The 25,789-nt window shown below is 42.6% G+C and overlaps 1 protein-coding gene across 3 annotated transcripts; it reads right to left on the reverse strand.

Annotated features, from left to right (window-relative positions):
• Window positions 1-442: 442 nt before the first annotated feature.
• NEMP1 (nuclear envelope integral membrane protein 1) lies at window positions 443-25,545 on the reverse strand. 3 transcript variants are annotated; one of them, XM_074374578.1, is made up of 9 exons: window positions 23,440-25,545; window positions 12,072-12,196; window positions 10,675-10,894; window positions 9,260-9,332; window positions 8,103-8,196; window positions 7,521-7,635; window positions 6,607-6,832; window positions 5,660-5,833; window positions 443-4,931 (listed from the first exon to the last, which is right to left on the reverse strand). In XM_074374578.1, the coding sequence occupies exons 2-9, from the start codon at window positions 12,171-12,173 to the stop codon at window positions 4,748-4,750; spliced, it is 1,188 nt and encodes a 395-aa protein (XP_074230679.1). In that variant the 5' UTR covers window positions 12,174-12,196; window positions 23,440-25,545; the 3' UTR covers window positions 443-4,747. The 3 variants fall into 3 exon arrangements, with proteins under 3 accessions (XP_074230679.1, XP_045366082.2, XP_010944584.2); XM_045510126.2 differs by lacking the exon at window positions 23,440-25,545 and adding an exon at window positions 21,686-23,425; XM_010946282.3 differs by lacking the exon at window positions 23,440-25,545 and adding an exon at window positions 18,824-19,108.
• Window positions 25,546-25,789: the final 244 nt, after the last annotated feature.

The raw sequence follows: 25,789 nt of genomic DNA on the forward strand, positions 1-25,789 counted from the left end.
ACTGGCTACAGCCCTGCTCCCTTTCACCCTACATAAAGCTCTTGGCAGGCATCTCAGAGCTGGATCACAGGTCTTCCCTCATCCCAATGGAGAAACAAAAGAGATACTTTATGTCATTAAAAAAAAAAAGAAAAGAGAAGAACTAAAGTACAGAGCAGCTCCCTACAGCAGGAATAAACTATACCTTGCTTTTCTATGAGACAGCACAGCGGTCCAGCCCACTGCTTCTGCAAAGCTACCGCAAAATCATCTAGTCCAAGGATGGAAAGAGATCAAGACAGACCCAGGATGGGGAGAAGTGGTTAAAAAAAAGAAAAAGGAAAATAAATGGCATGCAAAACCATCTCACTAGAAAAATGAAACAGAGGAGCTAATTGCTGATTTCCTGAAAACAAGAGATCCAAACAAGAAAAGTGTATGTTCATTAAGAGAAACCACTCTATCGTCTATAAAACTTTATTAAAATTGGGGTTACTTACAAACTTGTACAATAAAAATGAAAAAATATATATAATAAGACATTTTTATTTGTTTCTTACAGAAAAGAGTGAAAATGAGACCCATGGGTAAGTCATCCCTGATCATTTTGTTCCTTTCAAACATTCATGACACTTATTTTAAATATAAATGATAAATCTTTTAAAATAACACTAAGGCATTACCCACAGGCTAAAACTGACCCAGTAATTCCTTACCCCTGCTACTTCACCCTCAGTTCTAGAAACATGGTAGACTGAGGCAGTCGCAGGCTAACAGTTCTGATACTCACATTAAGAGCTATTATGTCAACAAGATAAGAATGCTGCCCATGCTGTAGAAAATTTCAGAGAAGGTGATTTCACCATTTTCAAGTTATTGTTATGAGTGTGAAAAGGAAGATGACACACATGGGTGGGCGGTGTAGGAGCCAAAAGCCCCAAATTTGGGAGGCTTTGTGCCATTCCCATCCCCACTAAAGCTGTGCGTTGACACCGGCATAAATCTGCTTTGTTTATTCCCGGCAGGCTCTGGCTCCCATCACATAAGGCACCAAACTCCCTTTTCAAGGTAGTAACCATGTGGAATCCAACTCAAAAGCAACTGAATCCGTAAGCTAAGTTACCAAGAGACACCATTGGATCACAATTGCATAGGTTTCCCTAAACAATAATTTTTGCTACATCAAAACATAAACCAAAGGTTTTAGGTGCATTTGCCTTGTGCAATGGCTATTTTATGTTTATTACTTGGTTTCAGTGCCTATGTAACATGAAGATATAATAAATCTGTCCAACTGTCCTCTCCTTGGTTCAGATAAAATTCTTGGCATTTCAATATAGGTTATTATCTCATATGTCAGGCCTGAGTCTAAAGGAATACTAGAAGGACATTTAATTTCCTTTCCTCCTACTTCAACTTTCACTCTCAATTCAGAGAGAAGTTATGAGTACATAGCTAGGAACCATTTTACGCAGGCATCCATCTGAGCCCATCTTTTTTTCTGGAACAACAAAAAGATTGAGGGCAATTGCATAATCCATCCCCAAGCCTTTTATGGCTATCAGGGCCTGGGGGAGCTATCTGGCCTATCTGGGTCCTTTCAGTCATCAAATCTCTACCGTGTATGCCGAGTGGGGACTGCGCTGAAGAGAGGGCTAGGCCCTAGGAGGGGACACATTAGCACAAAATGGAACGCTGGGACTCCAAGTCTGTCTGCAGCAAAATCCTGTAACAGACCTAAAAGTCATAAATTTGGGGGGAGAAATAAACTAGCTTTGGTAGGATGAAGTGGCTGGTAGGAATTTCTTATTGGAAGATACTAAAGTTGCAAAACTTTCCTTATTTTCAGTCATTGGTTCCATCGGTCTTGTGGAAGCAATGTGAGTGGGAAAGTGAAGGGGAAATGTTCTAGGCCGGTTGGCTCTTGCACTCCCACTAAGGGGAGTCATGCTCTGCACAGCTCAGGCAGACCGATCAGAGGCAACAGATTTCCAATGCTGATGAGACCCTGAGCCCTAGCGTCCATTTACAGCTTGGTATTTGCCGAGCAAAGACGCTGACGTGGCAGCAGACGTGGCTCCAATGTCCAGCTCACTCCACAGTTACCCCTTCAGTCCTTCTTGATGAGATCGGTCTGAGAGATGAGACTCTGCTGAAATTGCAAGAGCTGTAACTGCCAGAGAAAATTAAATGGGGGCTTCAAGTAGTGACTGAGCCAGCAGACTAAGTGGCCAAGAGGGAGACAAGAGCAGCTCCCAAACAAGGTTTATGGAGTCGAGCAATCTCCGGGCACACAGAGGCCAGGAAGCATCTGGGGCAGAGCCACACAGGCAGGCAGGGCAAGGACACAGCACATCAGAGGCACCGTCCTTCACTGCCTGAGAGCGGCTCTCATGGTGAGGGACCCGTTGTCGTCGCCACTGCCTACAGCCCAGTTCTCCAACTACCAGACAGGGAGTAATAAACTGAGTGTGATTCTACTCACCCCAAATTCAAACACAGTGAAAAAACTAGTCTTGAGATGGAAACTGCAGCACATAAAGAGTTTACTAAAGAGAAAGAGAGGAGAATCTCTCTCTACTTCACGACGCTTTCTCACTGAAGCACAGATACGAGTCAGGATAATGAAAAAGAATTTGAAGAAGAATATATATAGAGACGAAAGACATGAGTCAGGAAGTCACCCTGGAGGCAAGCGACAATGACCCTAAGTAGCTATGTGGGGAAAGGCACCAAAGTCTTCAGGAAATCCTGAGACCACTTGTACAGCCGAATTATTTTTTTAAATCAAATTATGCTCAAAGAGGCTAGGTCTTCATTTCTATAAATGAGGCAAAAAATAATAAATTTCAGAGGCCTTAACATTTCTTTGTAGAGGGGTAACATTTTACCATGAACATAATTCAAAAGGTATAAAGGTTTCCCAATATAAAGCAACTTTAACCCATAGCATCTGCCCAAATACTGCTTATTTTTCACTTTCTGCTGTATGTCCATTTGCTGCCAATTGAGGTAGTTGTCAGTTTAGGACAGCTTAAAGCTGTGGAAAACACTGGCAGAAAAAAAAAATCAACTGGCCACCTGGAGGGGAGTCTCAGTGCTCACATTTTGGAAGTCAGTAACAGAGCCCAAGGCCTTTCAAAATTATCTGCTAAATGGCTGGTCTGAAGGAGACATTACGGCTTTTTAAAAATCATCTGCCATCTCCGTGATCACAGTGAGCCAGCCGGTCCGATGCCATGCTCCCTGCCATCAGTGTCCACCTTCCTGGCTAAAGTAACTACAGCTTTCTCCAGCGTATGAGGGTGAAGATCACAAAGGCAGAACCGAGCAAGCGGCAGAGACTTGGGAGTTTGCTCCCTCATAAATGGCGCTGCTGGTTTATAAGGGTGCTTTCCAGCGCCAAGAGAATGTGAAACCAGTGCCACTGTAATAAAAGGCAGCATGAATCTCTGGTCAGAAATGGAACTGCCAGTAAGTTCATGGAAAAACGCACTGACCCTGACGGCGGAATGAGCGTGGGAGGCACGAGGACTATCCGGAGGTCCAGCTCCTGGCAGCGTAAACTGAGGCAGCTGCAGGGCCACAACTTGTATGCTGTGTCAAGACCCTTCGCGGATCGTTTCAGGGCTTGCAAACTAGCCAGGCTTCCTGGCAGGGAGGGGTCCAGGTGGTAAGGAAAGGCTGAAAAGAACAGGCAGAATGGGTAGACAAAGGAAGGGAAAGGAAAAGGAGACAGTTTCTTGATTTCTCAACAATTCAAACATACGTGACCCACTGACAGGAAAAATGGAGAACCTATAAAAAGCATTTAAATTCCCTAAATAAGACCACCCCTCCCAACTAGCAGGACAAAGCCCTGCTGTAAGCCAGGGGAAGAGGAGGTAAGAAATGAAACGCGCTGAGCTGCCCATACCTCAGAGGTGAGGTGCTGGACCTTTCCTGAAAGGGCAAAGGCGGCAAGGAGGAACAAGAAGGGAAGCACGCAAATGTATTTTTAAGATGAAACTGAAAGTTAAATATAATAAAAAGGCCAACAGACCTCCCCTACAGACGGGCCTGCTGGCATGTTCCTGAAAGCGAGCAGGACTGAGAATGTCATAGGTGTGAGAACTAACTCCAAGGTCAACACGACAGCTCCTGCAGCTTTAATGGATAATCCAAGTAGATAAGCAGGTAGGGGCCTATGGGGCTTGTCACTTGCTAGTTCTGCAACATGAGTTTGTTACATTTTTTAAAATGTATTCATTTAAAAAGCAAGACAGATAAATAATTATTTTCCTCTTAAAACAGGTAAAGCAAGGATTATGCTAAAGTCAATGAAATAAAAGCAGAAGTGGAAGAGACTCAGATTTGCAGATTTGTCTCTAAAACATGCAGCCTATAGTCTGAAAGCATTACTTCACATGTGACAGTCCTCACTTCTGAGTTTGAAATGCCATGACTGGATCAACTTTCAAAGAGGAGCTGGAATGCCATGTGGCCATCCAGGTTTTTTGGAAACATAAAGGTGGGCCGAGAGCTTAACCAATGGGAAGCAATGGGATAAAGCAATAAGGATGAAGTGATAAAGCAATCACTTACTTTATCCACTCTCCTTCCTTGAGATCCCAGAGACCACCAAGACCATTTCCAGGCCTCGAATTTCAGTGAGAGAATTTCTGCACTATCTCCCTCTATTTCAAAGATTTGAGAAGCAATTGCACAACACATGCAACCTGCACCATCGAGCTACAAGCCAATCCATGTGAAAATAACTGACTGCCACCTAGGTCAAGAAGTTGTTCTGTTGTGTGACAATGGGGTACCGAGGATCCGCGTCCTCCTCCTCAGAGGATGTCTGTTCATAGAGTTCATCCTGGGCAATAATGCTCCCTAAGCCATACTCCTGCTCGTGGACAGAGACCTCATTCAGTGTGAGGTGGAAAGAACCTTCCACAAAATCAGCAAATCTGCAAGAGAGAAGATAATAGTCATTAGGAACCTGCCTGCTGCCTTTTGTGTTTTCTTTCAAAATAAGAGTAAATTGAAACACCTGATACACTCTCAGCTCAAATTATATTGAGTCTAGCCAATACCTTTGTTCTTACTCTGGCAGGTAAGTAACCTAAAGCAAGAAATAAGAAGAAAAGGAAAGCTGGGGTCACAGGCCAACGTCCCCGGCAACCCCATCCTGCTTAGTAAGCACGCCCAGTCACGGGGTGGTAGTTGCCCTTCTCAGTTATGGAAGTGCTAAAGTTCCCTTAGACATCGTAATCCCGACAAGAGAGGATTAAGGGGTGTTTATCTGTGTTTATGGCCCTATAAACTTTATGGCATCAGGATTCCAAATTGAAGCTTCACATACTCATTGGTACGGTTGCTTCCAAATAAAAAGGACCCCGTTCCCCTGCTTCCAAAAATTTTTTAAAAACCACTCAAAGAGCAATGAATCAGAGAGGAAATTTAATACGGTACTGGAGTCTTTTCATCTGAATGCTACAGTCAAAGCCACAGTAAAGAGCTCCTTGAGGAACCCCAAAAGGCTTCACATATGATGATATACACACCTTTCTCTTGACTACTCCTAATGAACAAGAAAACAGAGCCGTAGGTACAAAATGATCACCCAGAAGTATAGGCTCTCTGGGCATGGCCACCCTGACAGACATGCGGCATTTTCGGCCAAGAGTTTATGTACCTCTTTGGAGACTGGATTCGAGAAATGGTTTTCCAAGCTGAGCAGTCCGGACTGTTGCAGTATTCTCTAAGCTCCTCTAAAGCCTTTCGGGTCTCCACTTCTCCTTGTATCCGATATTCTTCTTCTGTCAGGAGACGAGGGGGGACAGTCTTTTCTGTTGCCTTACACACCTTTCTGTGCTCACCAAAATAACACCATGAATGATTAATCAGTAATCTACATCCATCTTACCTTCAGCGGGCCAAGCATACAGCAGAGAGCCTGAACATTAAGAGTCACTGCTCCCACCTATCTTCCATAGACACTTTTAGTTATAATGCACTCGACACATTAGACTATGAGCAACAAATGAGGAGTCAGTGTTATTCACTAATGTGAATAAATTCACTTATTTTCCAATAAATGATAGACAAAATATTTATCTTCCAATAAACCGAAAAATCACAAGAAAATGATGGCATAAGACTGTGATTCATTAACTTGAGTCCCCCAAACTGAAGACATCACTTTAACTATCTGTAATAGTCAACCATAGATAACCTCAGAACCTATGACCACTCCATAGTCACTATGCAAGATGATAACATGCTTTGAATTACATCTTAAAATAAGACAGGACTTCCAGAGCAATCTGAGAGCCAGTGTGAAACAATCCGAAACCAGGTGACTGAGGCGTGCGGGGTAAAAGTGATATACTCGGCACCACCTAGTGGTAACAGGGACACATGACATTTCACTAGATGCTTTCATTTCATGTAAAATAACTAGAATTTGTAAGTTCTACAAAATGCCTACAGAGAATCTAAAAAGAAAGACAAGAAAGAAATTAAAGTGAAGCATAACACCATTAACAAAGAGGCTCCCAGGGCAACACCTCTGTATCCTTCTGCTGCAACTGCGCCCCACATCACACACTTCGGTACAGAGCTACATTGCCTTGCAGTCACCTGTAGGTGATGTACAGCCAGTGAACAGGGTACTCCAGGTTCTTAGTACACAGTGCAATGATGACAACGCCAAGGGCAATATGCGGTATCTGGATGCCGGAATACATGAAACACAGGCCCATCAGCTGCAAGGTCCAGGTTAGCAGGTTGATACTTCGTTCGTTCTCCAAGGGCCCATACTTGTAACAGACTGCAAAACTCATGAATCCAACTGTGAGGACGTAGCCTAGGAGAAGAGTTATCAGAAGACATTCTTTTGCATCTAAAACTGGTAAAAATTATCTGTGTAGGGAACAGTAGTAAATTCACTACATAGCACCTACTGAACCCGGAAAATGGATAAGATCTTTACTCAAGTATTCACACTTTTTTCATTAATCAGATATATTTATCTCCTTAAGTTTCTGTCCTTTCTGTTGTACCAAATGGAAGAGTAGAGCTACATGCTGAACAACTCTTAAAATAGTCTAAAAAACCTTTATACAAGAAACTCCAAATTAATCACCTCTCAAAGGGCAGATTAAGGGTTACTATCTGTATAACCAAAGGATTCTTGCTTTATAGATAAGATTCACTGTAGAGCCCTTTACTTCTTAAAGTTCTCAAGTATATTTAAAAATATGATTATACTTATAAAATTTACAGTTTTTCAGAAAGATGCCTATTGTGTAAAGAGAAGGTGTACTTATAAACATCAACAAATTAAAGTCTTCTCCCTAGCAGCATCATTTTAATCTAAGAGAAGGTGACAACTGTAGAGGGGTTAGAAATAAGTAAAGAACTATGATTCTTACAAGTTAATAAAATGGCACAGGCTATTAAACTCCTGCAAGCAGGCAACATCTTTTCATGATCAAATTAACTAAAACAGCCTATAAACATATACAAAGGAAAGCAAAACGGGTAACACTTACTTAAGAGATACTGCCAGTAACACCTCCAGATCTCTTGTAAATTTTTAAAAACTAGTTGAATGAGGTACAGAGAAAAGGACCAGCCTCCCACCAGGATGATGTAAATGGGACTTTTCTAAGATAGAGTAGAAGTGAAAGCAAAAAGTTACAACAGGCTTTCCATACATAAAAGAAGCAAAATGGAACTACGGTAATAATTTTTTTAAAAAATCAACCCACTAAAAATGCACAAAACACATCTCTTAAAAAGATGTCCTTTATATTTAAAATGGTATGGTTTGCAAAGAACACTGGGGAAAAGAAATGCTAAGTAACTTAAATGCCTGGGTATGCAATCTACATAATTGGCAAACAGGAAGCAGACTTTATTTCCCCCACTGCACACAGGATTTCAAATAAAAAGGGAGTTTGTATGTCATCAGCCTCCACGCTTCATCCAAGCACCTCTCTGAATCAGGGAAAGAGGAAGACACTGACTTACCAGCCAACAGTGCAAATTTTCAGCGCTGTAAAATTATCTAAGAAAACAGTCCTTCAACTATCCAAGCTCATCTAACAGCATTTACGAATTCTGCTGCTTACCTTGGGCATAAACTTGGAGAGAATGAAAATGATGATTAGTAGGGAGGCCACAATTCCCACACCCATTCCAGTGGAATAGTAGAAGATTTGACTTCTGCAGAGAGAAAATTAGTTTCATGACTACGTGTGTATTCTTCGTAAGTGGCATTGTTCAAACCAGGACAACTATCCCAGCCAAAAGATAGAAAAAAGGTACAAGACGAGATCAGGTATTTGCTCCAAACCTGAGAGAGGTCAGAAAACTGGAGAGACCAGTACAATGTAGTTGCTGCCAGGTTATGAGGATTAGTGTCAAGGAGGGTCCTTCAAACAGATCTCAATAACTGACCTCTGCTTAGCCTCCACTCCCACCCGCAGCCTCTCTCCCCGCCCAGTCTGTAATAAGAATCTTTCTTCTGAGGAACTGCACAGCTTCCCTGGGGAGAAGGAAGGGGCAAGGATACTGCCCAAGCGGAGACTGGAAACTGGAACTGAACTGGTTACCGAAGGACAAACCGAACACAAGGCACGGAACAGAGAGCTCCTATTCCTATTCCAGGCTCCTTCTACCAGATATTCTTTCCCTCACCGTGAGCTTCTCTCAGGATCCTCAAAATAGAGACAACCTCCGCGAACCTCATGCCAGCTGAACTTCACCTGAACTTCCCCTTTCATTCACTACTCCACAAATATTCTCCTTGTGTACAAGGTTAATGTTGATTCCGCTTTTGTTCAATGTTTGTTTAGTTAACTGTTTTCTTTGTATTTGTACATGTCTGTTTCACCTAGCTTAGCTAGTAGGTTCCTAAAGGCAGGAAATGAATGCGTGGATGTGCTTCTTTACCTCTGAATAGCATGAAACTCAGCAAACAGCCTTGTAAAAAGGAGGGCTTACTTCACATGTTATTTCTAACAGTGGAAAGGGTGGTGACGTATTGGCTAAATCCCATCGAACGATGGGTAACCTAGTGAAAGAATTTCATTATTGCCAATCTTACTAATATAAGAAAAAATAATAATCATAACACATATTAAACTATTTTTTAAAATTTCCAAGCAGGCAATGGTCTAGCCATCCATAAAGGTCCCAGAAATGGCAGCATTTCGGGTCTTTATGATAAAAGTCAAGCAGGGTAGGTCTGAGCCTCACCATTCTGCCCTCTAGCCTTGGAACCTACCTGCTCAGCAAGTCTCCACAAAAAAATAGCATAAGTCCAAAGAGGAAAATGAGGAAGAGTTTGGCGTCAAATCCTGAAACAAATAAAAGACTTCCGCTTAATAGGGGAACCAAACAATGTAAGGCATTCTAGAATGAAAGGCAATACTGGCATCATTGGTCAGCAAATAAAATAAACACAAACAGCCTACCTAAACAGCATTTTAAATTTCACACAAAGCCTGGGCCCCTTCCAAAGAGAAAGTATAATTAGGTCTCTGTCTAACCTGTACTTTCCTGAACAGTTTATTTTTATTTTGGCTACCACGTTAAGCCTAAAAGAAACTAAGCTTTGCTTTGGATGGAGCCAGACAGTGCCACCAGCACTTCATGCAGTCGCCCACAAGGGGTCTCTACCATTCTGGCTTTCAAGCCTTAAGTCACTCAATGGCTTGGATTCAGCAGATCTGCCTTGAACTCTGGGTCAGGGCCCTCTGCTGTTCTCTAACTGGCTGCTTTTCTTGACCACCACCACCACCTACTTCCCTTCACTACAAAGCACTGTGTTGGAAAAACCCACACTCAAACACATCTCACCCAAGACCAGGGGGCCCAAGCCGACGCCCCTTCCTGGCATGTCAGACACTCCCACAGCTTTCACATTCAAGAGCTCTGAGTCTAGGGGAGGTCCGCAAACAGAACATCAGCAAATACAAAAGGAACGCCAAAAAACAGGCTGATCCGATTCCACCAAAAAGCTGTGGAACCCCAGGACAAATAGAAGGGCACAGCACAGCCAAAAACCAGGAATGTTTCTACTACTCTCCTGGGTACTTATCAAGGAGAGACCAAAAGTCAGAGAGAGTTCAACAGCGTAATGATCCACCTCCTCTCTGCAGTCTTCTCAGACACATTTAGAGAAGGGAAAACCTCTCCCACTTTTACGGAATAAGCCTTAAACGGCAATAACCTTCACATCTATTCAGTCCCACAAATATTCTTTTGCTTGTGAGGTATTAAGCTGTACCTTTCTTCAGTTCTGTTGTTTAACCATTCATGTCTTCAAATGCAGGCCTGTACATCTCAGGACATCTACCTGTGTCTATAAGCGCGCAGAGGGCAGGAGGACATCTATCTTACTCTGAAGAATACTAGGCCTATCAGCTCAGGGCCGCTGGACTGGTAGGAATGCAAGTCTTCACAGTTCTAGGCAAGAAGGCACTCAGAATGACTTAAGGTGAAGTCTCAATTCCAGGCCAAAAGGGGTCTACAAGGGGTGGAGTCTCTGAACTGTATGCAGCAGTGGTATATTCAGGTTATAATCAGAATCCAAATGGAGCTGTCTTGGGCTGACTTCTCTGTCTCACTAATTATACCCTCCAAAGCTCAGTCCCTTCTCACCACAGAATCCATCAGAAAAACAGAGGTAAGACTTACTCCGGGTCACAATGACACTGTACTTGGTGTCTTCCTCTAAAATCTCAACTTTGAGGCAGGTTTTTGTGCTGTATAGACCCACATTAACATAGGTGTCATTCAATTTCTCTTTTAAAAAGGAGGAAAAAAAGTTCCAGATACTAAACTGCTCTAGCTCCTTCAGTTTCTCCTCATTCTCCACCTGGGTGACTCGTACCAGTTTGGAACTGTTTACCCGGATCTGCAACACAAGTAAAATCAGGATGAGAAAGGTGGAAGTAGGAATTTTACATTTTCACAAATACAATTTGAAAAAAAACAAACTTTAGAGTAAACAGCTAAATCAATAATGGCACCAGCTTTCCACAAGGCTTATGAGAAATAGATGCAGCGGCTGAAGCATAATTGGGCAAATAACACTGCACGTGGTACAGAGAAGCAGCTGTTAGAATGCCTTATTGTGAGCATGATCTGAATCTACTATTAGACCAGAACATAAGGAAAAAAACAAAGCTTCCATGCTGAAAAAGTTACTAATGCATCTATTTATGAGATCATACAAAGCAAGGATCTAAAATATTAAGAAAGTTGCCAGGCACAACAGCTCCAAAAATATTTCCCATAATGACAGGCTGAAAAGCTCAACCCTTTGTCACAAATCACTGATTATGGATAAATGTTGGTTATAATGTGCCCCAGATGGTATACGATCTTTATATCAGACAATGAAAAGAGAGAACTGGGGAAAAAAAAAAAAACCCACAAGCCCACCCTTATGTTTTTGATGTGAAGAAATGCCCTGATCAGTAACTATGCTTATAGGAGCAGAAACATTTTCAAAGGACTCATTTGTTCAATCAGCATAGCCAGACACTCTTGCTTGCCAGGTGGCTCAATAGAGTTATGACATAAATGAGACCAAAGTCATTCTACTGAGGGGAAACTTCAGCTCGGGGGGTTTAACGCAACATCTTGTGCAGAATCAAAACAGGTTAGGAGCAGCAAGGCAGGAGTTTACACCCTAACAGGCACACAAAGCTTCCAGCCCAAGAAGGCACAAGGCCTTCAGAAAGGGAGAGAGGTGTGTGAGTGGGTGAGTGAGTGTGTGTGAAAGGAGAGAGGGGAAGAGAAAGAAGGAGTTTCTTTGGGAAAAGAAAAGGAGGAAGGAAGCTTACCTCAGGGTCAAGTACTGCGGGCTATTTAAAGGAACAGAGAGAGGGGAACACAAGGGAGGCATAAATGCTTACTGATGAAAAACTGATTAGATCAAGGATAATCTCAACCTTAGCAAGGTTGTTAATTTTACATACGTATTTTTTAAATTGTGTGTGAGAAGGGAAATAAGTCCAAGTACTCACTAATCACAGACAGACAGATATTTACAGAAACTGCCCCTGCCAGGGGCCTCCAATTATTACCTGTATCCGTGTCCATATGTCATGCCACTTTGGGATAAGCACATTTTTATAACAGGATTGTTGACTGGTATTCATATAATAAACTTTGGATTCCTGAAGCATGACCACTTTTAAATCAATTCCGGCTTTATGTAAAGAAAGGAAATAAGAATTAAGTATAATAACAAAATAAGCTAATAACTATAATTCATTTCATAAAAAGAATTAAACCGACCACTTTCTTAAAGCTAGGGTTAAAGTGTCAGTGACTAAGAAACAGAAGAAAACTGAGATGAGAGAAGAAATAAGGCAGTCTTATATCTGACAAATACAATTATTTAAATATTAAATAGTCACTAACCAAGGATAAGTAATAATAAAAGCCATTATTAAGTGTTTATTAAGCCAGACAATATGCTGTCTGTCTCATTTAACCCTCCCAGCAATGTTGTAAGGTAGGCATTCTCATAATCCCCAAACTGATGTTTAGGAAAGATTAAGGAATTTGCCCAAAGTCACACAGCTAGTAAACAGCTTAACTGAGCTTCACAACCAGGTCCCGTTTCCCTTATAAAGGCATAGCTGAAGTAACCCCATCTGGTGATTTTCTCTATCCCTTTCCTGAGTAGGATGCACAGAATTGGCAACGTTTTTGTACTGGAGTACTTTAAGCAGATACTAAACGAGAAAGACTGCAAAATTGCTTTTGTTCCAGCTGTTTGTTTCATTTCAAGTTTCAAGAGCAGCCAATGAACATATGCAAGCCCTTTGATTTTACCAAAACAGAACTCCCCTCAGGACTTCGTATTCAATCTCGGCTAATTTAAGGTTTAAAAGTGACCACTCTCTTATATCTTCCCACCCAAGTTTGCACAAACTTCCTTCTTCACCATGAAACATTTCAATAATTTCTTCCTTAAGCTCTACATTGTACTTAGCAATTCATTAAGTGCTACTCTAAGGGGAAGGTTAGTTATCTCTCTGATCCTTGGTATAAAAGTGGGTAGATTTAAATAAACTGATAAAACAAAAAACACAACCACCTCAACCAAACCTTAGAAAGCCAAAGTTACACACAGAAAGGGGCAATGACATCCATCATTCTGAAACGGTTGAAGGTGAAGCTAAGACTAATTCTGAAGTTAAATTTGGTCTTAAGCCTAAATGTAAAAACAAAAACTATAAAACTCCTAGAAGAAAACATGTAAATCTTTCTGACCTTGGATTAGGCAATGATTTCTTAGATATGACACTAAAGCATAAGCAACTCAAGAAAAAAATGATCGGACTTCATAAAAAAATAAATCCAACTTCATAAAAATTTAAAACTTTGGTGTTTCAAAGAACACTATCAAGAAAGTAAAAAGACAACCCACAAAATGGGAGAAAATATTTGCAAATCATATATCTGATAAGAGTCTAGTATCCAGAATCCAGAATATTTAAAGAACTTTTCCAACTCAACAAAAAGAGAAATAACCCAATTTTTAGAATGGGTGAAGGACTTAAATAGACATTTCTCCAAAGAAGATATACAAACGGCCAACGAGCACAATGAAAAGAAGCTCAACATCATTGGCTGTTACAGAAATGCAAATCAAAACCACAATGAAACACTACTTCAATCTCATTAGGGTGGCTATAATAAAAGAGGACAATAACCAAATGCCGGCAAGTATGTGAAGAAACTGCAACCCTCACACACTGCTGGTGGAAATATAATATGGTGCTGCCTCTCAAAAAGTTTGGCAGTTCCTGGAAAACTTAAACACTTATTTTATGTTACTATATGACCCAGCAATTCCAGGCCTGTGTATATACCCAAAGGAATTGAAATACATGTTCATACAAAAACTTGTACATAAATGTTCAGTGCAGCATATCCATAATAACCAAAAAGTGGAAACAAATCAAATGTCCACCAGCTAATCAATGGATAAACAAAATGCAATATTATCCATACAATGAAATATTATTCAGCCATAAAAAGTACTGATACATACTGTAACATGGATGAATCTTAAAAACATGATGCTGAAAGAAGCCAGTCCAAAAAAAGGAAAAAAAAGGCCACATATTCAATGATTTCATTTTTATAAATGTCCAGAATAAGCAAATCCAGAGACAGAAAATAGATTAGTGGTTGCCAGCTGACCCTTGAACACGTGGTTAGGGGCACTGACTCTCAACACAGTCACAACTCTACGCATAACTTCAGTCAGCCCTCTGGATCCAGTTCTGCACCTGCAGACTCACCCAACCACAGAACATGTAGGGCTGTACTACGTATTTATTGAAAAAATCCACATACAAGTGGACCCATGCAATTCAAATCCATGTCCTTCGAGGGTCAATTGTATACTAAAAACCACTGAAAGCATGGATTTTATGGTATGTGAATTATATCTCAATTTTGTTTTTATTGAAGTAGAGCTGATTTACAATATTGTGTTAGTTGCTGGTGTACAGCAACATCTCCATTTTTTAATTCAGTTTTGGTGTTGTAGAGGAAGAAAAAGTTTTCCCTGACCCTCTTAGGGTCCCTGGCTAGGTCTGGAAATTAAACTGACAAAGACATATTAAATGTAGGAGAAATGTATACAAATTTATTTAATGTTTTCCATGACATGAAAGCCTTCATAAGGAAATGAAGACCCAAAGGAACAGTCAGACCTACATACTTTTACACTGGGTGTGATGAAGAGTGGACAATTGTGGAGGAATACGGTAGGTCGAGTATGAGGTAAGTGTAGTAAACTGTGGGAAACAGCAAAGCCTGTCGACTAGGATTCTTCTTTGTGTCCCTTTGTCTTCCAAGATAAGGATGCTCTTTTCCTCCCGGTATAAGGAGGGCACCTCTCGCGTGAGGATTTTATGATCTGTTTCAGGGAAGAAGGGCAAAGTGGGGGAGGCAAGAGCGACCTTCCTGCTTCTGCTATTTTCTCAAACTCCCTCAGCTTGAAGTATTTAACATGCCTAGGTGCCATATTTGGGGGTAATGTGTCCTGAACCCTATCTATCAGTTTCTCACTAGGGTTTAATTCAGTAGTAATTCGGATTTCCTCCAAGCCTATCTTTCATAAAATGAGAACTTTTCAAAATCCTATTGACATTTGTCTCACTAGAACACCCACAAATATACTGAAAGAACACCCACTTACAAATATGTATCAAGAGTTTATCTTCTCCTGGAGACTGTAAGAGAGTAAGATTATGTGATGCTTAAAACTACTGAATTTACAAATTTTTTTTAAAGTCACACTTATTAACCCCTTCCTTCCCACAGCACCAAGTAATAGAACACAACATTTTTTAAAGCCCATTATTATTTCCGAGAGTACGAAGATACAAATAAGGTGTCAATAGCACAGGCTATTTGAAGAACTTAATGCCAAGAAAATGCATCTGCGTTTTTAAACTAACTTTAAAACTCTTCAGTATCATTTTTGTAAAGAAATAAAACTTCTACAAAAAGCAACATTTAAAAAAACCTAGTTCTTCCTTTTCCCAAGTTCCACACCATTCAAAGGAAATTGCTGTAAATAAACACACAATCTCATTTAATAGCAACCTCCTACGGAAATCAGCACCTTGGCCAGCCACAGCTTTGGCAATTCACTGAGAGGGAAAATATACCAATTCAGCCTAAGGGGATAATCTATGGAAACAATCACCACTCCAGCTATCGCATAAGTTGTTAGAAACACAGAACTAAACCAAATTACCTTAAACACACACAGGTTGTCAAAATGCTCACGTTAGAACTTTGCGCTTTCTGTAGCAAAAGGATATACAACACCTTTCTTCCCCTCCCCAAGGTGAGTTAGCCAACGTGGTAAAAGAGGTAAGAATTAAACATTTAAAAAAAAAAAAAAAAAAAAGCCTTCTGAGCCCAAAAATCTAGTAGTTTTTGGAAAATGCCTTCTTCGAATTTAGTAAATCACAACTAGCTTATTGTATTTATCCATAAAGCACCTACTTAAAGATTTATAACTTCATATTTACTTATAAACATTATGAACTTACTTTCACCTACTTTTCAATCAACAACACTGATCATTTAACATTTACTAGTAAAAGGTAATGAAAATAATTCATAGTATGTGAGGACCAGAACAAACCCTAAAAAGTCATGAAAAACAACCTCTTCTAATTCTTAAATAGCCTCTATTCATTTCTGTCAAAAGGCAACCCCATTCATACTTAAAAGCCTCCTTAAAGACTAGCACCTTAAATCAGTGGGCTTAGCAAAGGATTATTCAATGAGATGCTGGAACAACCGACTGGTTATAAGGAAAATAAAATCTATCTAGATACCCACACCAAACACGACATTAACTATTGATTAAAAAGTAAAATGAAAAATAATTAAATCTTAACACACACACATATATACATATATATGTATGAATCAATTCAATTTTGGAGAGCTCTTTAAGCATAAAAGAAGTGAAAATAAATCTAAAGAATAAATTCAAGTGACCACATAGAAGTATAAACAAAAATAAATATTTAAAAAGATAAAGGGAGCAAACAAATTAAAGTTCTGCAATAAATAAATACATTTAGTAAAAATATATATGTTTAATACATAAAAAAGTTCATACAAGTTGATTAAGTATACAAAAATCACAATAAACAGCAACCACAATAAATAGGCCAAGAGCAAAGGACACACTTATACTCCAAAAAAAAAAAAGCCTAAACAGAAAATTAAATTGATGAACAGTTGAAAGATGCTTCCTCACAAGTAATGCAAGAAATGCAAAATAAATTAAGATACCACTTTTGATCTATCAAATTAGCAGAAGTGTTACAGTCTAGAATATCCAATGCTGGCAAAGGTATGGGTCACAAGCAAATATAGCTGATAGTGGTGTAAACTGGCACACATTTTCAGAAATTATTTCAGCAAAATGTTTCAAGGGTCTTAAATGTATTTTAGCCTTTGATTGAATAAATCCATTTCTGAGAATCTATCCTTAAAAATGAAAATCCGAATGGTCTGTCCATAGGCTAGAACAGAATACAAGTAAAAATAACATTTATGAAGAATTTTAAATGACATAGGTAAATGTTTATGCTACAGAGTCAAATGAGAAAACTATCTCTGGTAACAGGGAAGAGAACTGGATTGCTGACAGGCATACGAATGTATCATCAATTCAAAAAAATTTTTTAATTAAAAACATGTAGAAGCAGACCAGAAGAAAGTGTGCAATAATAGACTGCCTCTGAACGGGATAAACAATAATAAACAATGGAATAACTAAGTATAAATAACAATAAATGACTTGTTATTTATACTTAATTGTACTTGCCCAATAGTCTTAAATAAATTCATATTATTTTTATAATGAAGTTTTTCAAAAACCTCCAGTGACAAAGAACTCCCTCCCTGTCTTTTGAAGTACTCCATTCTCTCTTTAGGTACCTCTCACTTTTAAAGTTCTACCCTATTACATGATTGTCTCTTTGTAGCTGCCTCCTACATGATCTACCAGGCCACAAAGAACAAACAACCCGAGTTGACCCTTCTCCAAGCCAAAAAGTCCCCCGTTCCTCTCCTCATCAAAGAAACTTTGGAACTTTTGATTGAGCGCTGACTATGCAGGAGCATTCTGGTATATATATTCTCTCATCCCCACAATCCACAATCCCATTTTAGAAGTTAACCATCAGGCCAAAGTTCATTCAGACCATACGGAGCCCTTCAGATATTATTCTGGGGCCCGCTTCTGGAGAAGTACCTTCCCGATACCCACTCCACTCTCCCTAAAAAAACAAAAAACAAACAAACAAAAAAAACAAACAAAAAAACTGTTTCGCAAAGACGCTGCACTTTTGAACTAGTTCTATGAATCCTGAGACAACCTTAAAGCTGCAGGTAAGGATAACACAAGTGACAGCAAGAGATAGGCAGCAAACGACAGGAGGGGAGAGAGCATATGTGTTCATGAGATAGGATTATCCTTATCCCCGTGAGTCTCAACTCCCTCCAGTGGAAGCTTGGAAACCTCACTTATCTTTCTGTTGTGTATTTAACAAGAATAGGTTCTTTACAAACACGCTCTAGGTTTTCCGGATTATAGCGAAAAAGTAAAATAATTTCGTCCCAGTCCAAAGCCAATCATCCAGTAGTAGGTATCAAGTAAGTTTGACTGAGGAATGAATAAACTTCCAAAAGAATCCTACTCGAAGCTGAATAACGTTTGTATCTTTTTTTGGAAACGGGAATTTAACAGCTCCAGGTCGGTTCTATGGTGCCGCTAGGGGCCTTGATCTTACAAGGACAGAGGACAGAAGATATTGACAGAGATCATTGCATTTCAGTTAACTATAATTATCTGTTCAGCCATCCATGTCCTGAGTCCTGCCACCATACGCTCAGGTGTTGGCTAATTTTCTCAATGAATGGGATACTCTCTTTCCAAAGGCAGCTCTGCCTGCCAGAATGGTCCTCGGGTCTCCTTCCTTTTAAACCAAAAAACTGGAGGCGGCCCATGAAGCACGACGCAGCCCGTAGAACCGCTTCTCACCCAGTGCAGGCCTCCCCATCTCCGCCAAAAGACGCCAGGCTCCTCCCCACTCTGGGTAGCTCCCGTAGGCCGCCCCAGGGCCCTGGCCCCTCAATGCCGGCGCCCAATCGCGGAGGATGAAGCTTCTGCCTCTGCACCACGCCCGCGCCCCTCCGCAGAGTAACGGCCCGCGCCCTGGGGACACTCCCCACTTTTCTAAATATAACCCCTCTGCAACTTCTGCCCGGGCGGTACCTGAGCCGCAGACCAAGCAGCCACAGAGGACCAGGAGCAGCCACACCGCCCCAGCTCCCCAACTCCGGGGCCCGGCACCAACTGCCGGCAAGACCGCCACTTTCATTCCTCCCGCCATGGTCTCCTCATACCACCTCCCCCTCACGTGCTTCTCCACGGCAACTAACTCGGAATAGGCAGGGCCAGCAACCTATCCGCTACAAGGCCCGTCCCCTACCAACCAATCGGATGGGCGGAGCTTCGAGCACTCAGTCCTTTATGGACCCTATAGTCCCGCCTCTTAGCAACTGACGCGAGAGGGCGGGAAGAAGCAGCTTTCAGCCTATTAGAAAACGGGTTCTCGCCTCAGCAATGGCGACAGGAAGATCCCACCCCTTAACAACATGCTTCCGTCTCCAGTTTATTTACAACTCGGGCAATTGATGGTAAGCGTAGCCTATAGAAAATCAGGATGGGCGAGGCCTGCTTGACCAAACGATATTTCCATCGAAACTGCCTTAGGCTCCTTCTGTTTTCTTTCTTTCCTTTTTACCACGATCTTTTTGATATGGGAAACTTAAGACAAGTTTCCGACCCGCGACCATGGAGGGAGGAATGAAAGTGGCGGTCTTGCCGGCAGTTGGTGCCGGGCCCCGCAGTTGGGGAGCTGGGGCAGTGTGGCTGCTCCTGGTCCTCTCTGGCTGCTTGTGTCTTCCAAAGTATGAAATTATTTGAAACGGAAGCCACAACAAAAAACTGCGTGGACAGTGTTTTATAGGAATAAACATTAAGTTTTAAAATGTAGTCATAGGGTTTTTTCTTTTTTTGGAAGCGAAATGAATGTGAAGATTAAGAGAAACTTTTTTATTCCTCACAACATCCTGTGAGATATTTAAGAAAAAGCCAAAGCAAAGGAACCTGCCCAAGATTGCACAGTTCTTTGGACTGGCTTGTAGTTCCAACCCAAGTCTTACCCCAAAGCCTGAGTTCTTTCTATGCATCAGGTGCTTCCCATTAAATGACTTACACAGTAAGGGCCTAGCAGAGTGCCTAGCACATAACAGATGCTCAGTAAATACTAGTTGAAACTGAAGCATCTTATTTTTTAGAAGATCTGATAGTGGTGGGTAGGAACAGTAGAGATAATTGAGCTGAGTGAGTTGCAAGGAAATTTAGGAAAGGAGGTAACTGCTGGGGAAGGTTCAAGCTTTCACAACAAGGGATTTTTATGAAGTCAAAATAGGGTTGAGCTATGGGCAAGAGAAGAAATTTCATGCTCAGAAAAGTCTAGGCCAGCCCTGCTACAGTGGTCATCCTGTGTCTCTCACACACAAACACCACACACACCCCTGCCTGACCTAGGAAGGTTAATATCAACAGTGATAAATTACCATGATACTACTTAACCTTGATATAGTGTGATGAAAATGGTAAACGCATGAAACTAATCTAATCATGAGATAAACATTTTAAACATTCAAATAGAGAGGCATCTACAAAATACCTGACCAGTAATCCTCAAAACTATCAAAGTCATGAAAAACAAAGAAACTGGGAAACTGTAAAGCCAAGAGGAAACCAGATGTAATATGGTATCATACATGAGATCCTGGAACAGGAAAAAAAAAAGGTAAAAATTAAGGAAATCTGAATAAACTATCAACTTTTAGTTAATAATAATGTAGCAACACTGGTTCAGTAATGGTGGCAAGTGCACTATACCAGTGAAGGTTATATTAGTGGAAACTGGATGTGGGGCACATGAGAACTCTCTGTATTACCGTCTCAATTTTTCTGTACGTCTGAAACTGTCTTAGAAAATAGTTAAGACACACACACACACACACGATTTTCTACCGGGTCTAAAATTCTCAGCATTCAGACCTTGCTCTTTGGTTCTGAATAAAGGCCAGAGAATAGGGGAACTAATTCCAGGGTTGGGGACTAATTCCAGAAGATCACTGACCACTGACTATTAAAATGTATAAACGAGGTGGACAGTAATGAAACTTATTGTCCATAAACACATCACACCTTAACATCCAAATGAGTTCTGTCACTTCCAGGTAGTGACTCAAGAAGATTTTAGCCTTGTTTTAATAATGAGGACACTGCTCAAAATGCTTTGAGAATCATCTTCAGAATCTACAGCACACACTGCAATGAATATTCATTATCTGCAGGTGGATCTGATTTATGCAAATAGCCAAAAGAACTTAGGCCAAGACGAATGAGTAAATGGGGTGGGAAATCTGGATAGTAAATGTGTTTCAGAGTTTTTTTGGATTTTAGAAAGGTAATATGGTGCATTTACAATATGTAAGGCAACACTCTAGTGGGGTCTAGGACAGCACCCTATAATCCAACAAATTAATATTTCTGTAATGAGAGATAGGAATATTCACACTGGAATAAATGAAAGTGGGATAAATGAAATCCTAAACAACCTCACTTAAGTTTAGAAGGACTGCCACAAAAATAAGTTCAGGTCAGACTAGGTTTGTTGTCAAATGAGTTATGAAAAACTTTTGGTTTTCACAGTTTTCTTAATTTAGGAAAAGGACTATATATGGTGACTATTTAATGAAGATGCTCCATTCCAACCACTCAGTCACCCAAGCTAGAAGCCCGAGAGTCACCCTAAAGTCTTCTCTCTCCCCAACCCCTTAGCCAATCATCAAGTCCTATTGATTCCACCTGCTGACTGTCTTTTGCATCTATCCTTTCCTCTCCATCCCATGCCAGTGATTTAGTCTAGCACCTTGCCACCTCTTGCCTGGACCACTTTAGTTTCCTTCAGGCTGGCCTCCCTGCTGTTTATGCAGCCACAAAACCCTTCCTCCACACTACTCCTAAATGCAGATCTGACCACATGACTCCCACCTTACAAAGTCTTTATGGTTCTCTGGTATCTCCTGTGATGAAGTCCATGGTCCTTAGTATGACGTAAAACATAGACGTAAAGAAAAAAGTTTTAACTACAACAGTCCTATTCAAAGTTTGTTACCAATCTGCAGTGAAACAATTTTAGAAATTAACTGTAGGCATTTAGAAACTTTCATAGCAATTTGACTGAGAAATGTTAAATGTATTTAATCTAATAAAAATGAGGGATTTTATTTCATTTTTCTAATAATTCACTTTTAGCGTATTTAACAGTAAGTCGACTCCACAGTGGTTCGAAACTTTTTTAAAAAAAATTGGTCCTTGATGATAGTTTGAGAAGCACTGGTCTATAATATCCTTGATGAAATGGCCTCATACACCCCCCGGGGATACTTTTTAACCACCAGCACATCCCATCTAGCAATGATTAACAATTTATAGTTTCTCAAACATATTATTCTCTTTCATACCTCCATGTGAATTTAAAATCTGCTCTCTCTGACTTGACTGTCCCTTCCTCCTGGAAATCTACTCATACTTCAAAATCCTAGGCTGCATCATCACCTCCTTTGGATGCCTGCTTAAATCAGTCCCTCACAATCCTAGGCAGCAAACATCACTTTCCCCCTATACTTTTGCCATTATTTGTACTCATATTGCACTACACTGTAATTATTTGTTTATGTGTCTATCTCCCCTACCAGTCTGTGGGTTCCTCAACAGCAGAAGGTAGGGTGACTTGTCTTTGAGAAGTGAAGCATCTCTTGTAAAATGATTAAGTTGAAGGACAATGCTCCTTAGACTACAATTCTGACGTGTTAATAAAAGAGTTAAAAAGGAAGGTCATTACTTTGTATTCATATTTTTCTGTTACCAGCAAGGATTTCAGACTTCTACCTTCGGCACCTGGGTATGAATTAATTTACCAGGAGAATAGGCATTTTAGAAGGCCAAGGAGCCAGACTTGTGAGACTCATTGGAAACTTTTAAGAAAGAAGCAGACATGGAAAACAAACGTCTCCACTTAAACGGTGTTACCCAGGTTAAGCCCCCTTTGGAGTAATATCTGTGTTAACTGCCCTTTCAAAGCTGCTCATGCCTGGAGATAGCATTATCAACTCACTCATTTCAGAGGATCCACCAGGTACCAGACCAGGAGAGGTCCTGGGCTGAATGTGAAACAAGCAACTATAATTGAAATGTGTACAAAGAGCCATGAGGTCACTGAAGGATGGGAGGAATTAATTCTGCCTAGGGGAGGCGCAGGAAGGAGAGGGGCCAGGAAGGTGACATTTGCGCCAGACCTTGCTGTATGAGCTGGATTTGGCCTGGTGAAAACTTGGGGGAGGGGAGTGAGCAGTGCAATCTGCTGGATGAAAATCTACTCGTGCCTAGGAACGGCAATCCTTCTGGTTAGCAATTTCCTCACTCCTCTTCCACCCACTTTCTTCACAATCTTTTCCCCTGTTCTTAGAAACCTGGGACTGAGGATACTGTTTCCCTTCCTGGAAGAGACCAGTGTAGACAATGAACTAATCCTTAATTAAACAGGATACTTTGCTCAGGCCCGTGTGCCTCTGAGAACACCAAGGCGGAGGGAGGCGGGAGGGAAGCAAGTGAATCAGGTAGGGAAGTAGGCTTGAGCCATGCTGGGGAAAACGGGAAGGGAAAGAAGGGAGAAAAAGAGAAATTAAGATTTTTGAATTTGCCTCACCCCCTTTTTGTCAACACCCCCCCCCCCTTATCTTTACTGTTTTCCTGTAGCTTCTTATAGTCTCGGTCTCTTTGTCTCTGTCTCTCTCCATTTGCTAAAGGCTGGAAATTCCTTGTTCTCAACGGAAGGGAGTAGGAGGGGAGTTGAGGGTGGTACGAGTAGGAGGGAAGCGAAGAACAGACATCTCAGCAGCTCCGGCTGCGGGGGCGTCTGGGCCTCTGGCGGGGCTTGACAAGTCAATGATTTTTAAAACGTACATATTTTTAAATCCACACGGAGGGGCTCACAAACCTAGAGAGAGACAGACAGACACACAAGTAGATAGATGTAAAGAAACAAAAATACATAATCTGAGGGTACAGAGGCACAAACTGGCAGTATCGTCTTAAATTTGCTTATTAGCATTTCACAATTTATAGAGTTTTCATATATGCCCTCTCAAAGTGACCCTCACGACAACCCTGAGAAAACAGATACAAACACTCAGGAGTTTCGCGCTCATACGCGGGCTCGCATTCAGACAGCCCCCTTCTGACCTCTTGGGCAGCGGGCTGGCCCAGTGGGCGGGACTTTTCTCCCCTCTTCCCTCTCCGGCCTGGCACCCATCCCAGGACCAAGGAGCGGAGACCCCAGAACAGGCTCCTCCCTTGTCCTCTTTCTTGAGCTGGGACCCAAGCGCCCGGCGCCCAGTGGGTTACCGCCCCCTTGCTTCACGCCCTATGCCGTCCTACGCAGGCGGGCCAGCCTCTCCCTCCGCATCCCGGGGCTCAGCGCCGCCCCAAGGCGGCCGGGGTGGGAGGGAGGGAGGGAGGGGGGCGCCTCGAGCAGAGGCTGCGTGGGCGGAGGATGTGCGTCACGGGGAGCGTGGGCAGAGGGAGGGAGGAGGCACGTGGAAACCCGGGGCCAGCCGCTGGCAGCCCAGGCGCTAAAACCCGAGAGGGGAGTGGGGGAGGGGCGCCCACACACTTAAGAGGGGTCGGGGAGTGCCCCCGGAGGGAGCCGGGGTAGCAGCACCCTCCTACTGCAGGACGGAGGACTCAGCTTGTTCCAGTCACCTCCTTGCCCCGTATTTGGGGCTTAATGGGATGGAGAAGAGAATTTTAGCTACCGAAATCCCCCCCCACGTGATGCACCCCTCCCACGCTGCCCCCACCGGAGACGGAAAGGTCCCCTCGCCGGCCCGGAATGTAGAATCAGCCCGGGCCCACGCCACCCACTCTTTGCCCGGCCCGGGCCACTCAGAAGTGCGGAATGACGGGGCAGGGCTGAGGTTTCGGACTAGAGGGAACCTTGCTTCTGGCTAGTCCACTCGCTTCCCGCCACCCCCCACCCCCCTACCCCCCACCCCCCTCATTTCCTCAGGGCCGGGCGCTTAGAGCTCCCGCCCGTCCGCCCTCCCAGCCGTGGGCGGGAGTGTAATGGGAACCAGATGGGGCTAGGAGAAACAAAGGGGGGAAGGGTGGTGGTTGCGGAGAGGGGCTAGGATCCTTGAAGGAGCTCCTCCCTCCAACTCCTCTGTAGGGAGCCACGTCGGACGCTCCCAGCCTCTTGCCCATCTTCTATAGACTCTCCCGGGCTAAGTGCCCTAACATAAGTTCTTAGAAAGGATATCCTCCCTCTCCCAGAGTTGCCACAGGAGCAGGTCCCGGTCCGCAGCAAATAGGGTGCGACTAGTAGAGAAAGGTGGGGTACCCCTCCCATCCCAGTCTGACCTAAGCGCTAACAAAACCCTACGCGACTAATCGCAGCGCATCTAAGGGTAGCTTCTAGCAAACCCCGCCCATTCCTGTTCCCCAAACTTCGACGTGGACTCGAGGGAGGGATGCAGGACGCCTGGGTTTCCGAGGACGGCCTCTTCAAACTACTCCTTTTGAGACTGGATAAGAGCGTGGGGATACGTAAGGGGCCCTGCAGAGCCCCACACTCACAGACTTAAGTTTACACTCTATGGGAGTCAGATGCACGCATGACGGAGCCGCGCATCCCGAGTCTCCAACAACTTTTCCCTGGTCACTTATAACATTTCCACGTACAGCACCGCGAGGCCCGAGTGTGGGAAGCAGGCGTCCCGTAGTTTTTTAGGCTCATGTGCCCATCCGTGCGCTTCTCTGTGTCTTTGTGTACCTGTGCGTGGTCGTGAAACTCTGCTCTCCGCTCAGAGGGAAAAGAGGTGGGGGGGAGGAGTAAGAATGTCGCCGGCTGGGCGCTCACGTGGGTACGTGGGCGCGGAGAAGGCCGGCTGTGCATCCGGCGTGGGAGGCACTGAGCGACCTCGCCCCGCCCGCTGGGTCCCTAAGCCCGCCTTCCACAGCCTGGCCTCGGTCACCTCAGTCCCCCAACTCGGCAGCCTGGCTTCGAGTCTCCACCCCCGCCTCCTGCTCCACACC

The sequence above is a fragment of the Camelus bactrianus genome, chromosome 12 (assembly GCF_048773025.1).
Source record: "Camelus bactrianus isolate YW-2024 breed Bactrian camel chromosome 12, ASM4877302v1, whole genome shotgun sequence".
Lineage (NCBI taxonomy): Eukaryota > Metazoa > Chordata > Mammalia > Artiodactyla > Camelidae > Camelus > Camelus bactrianus.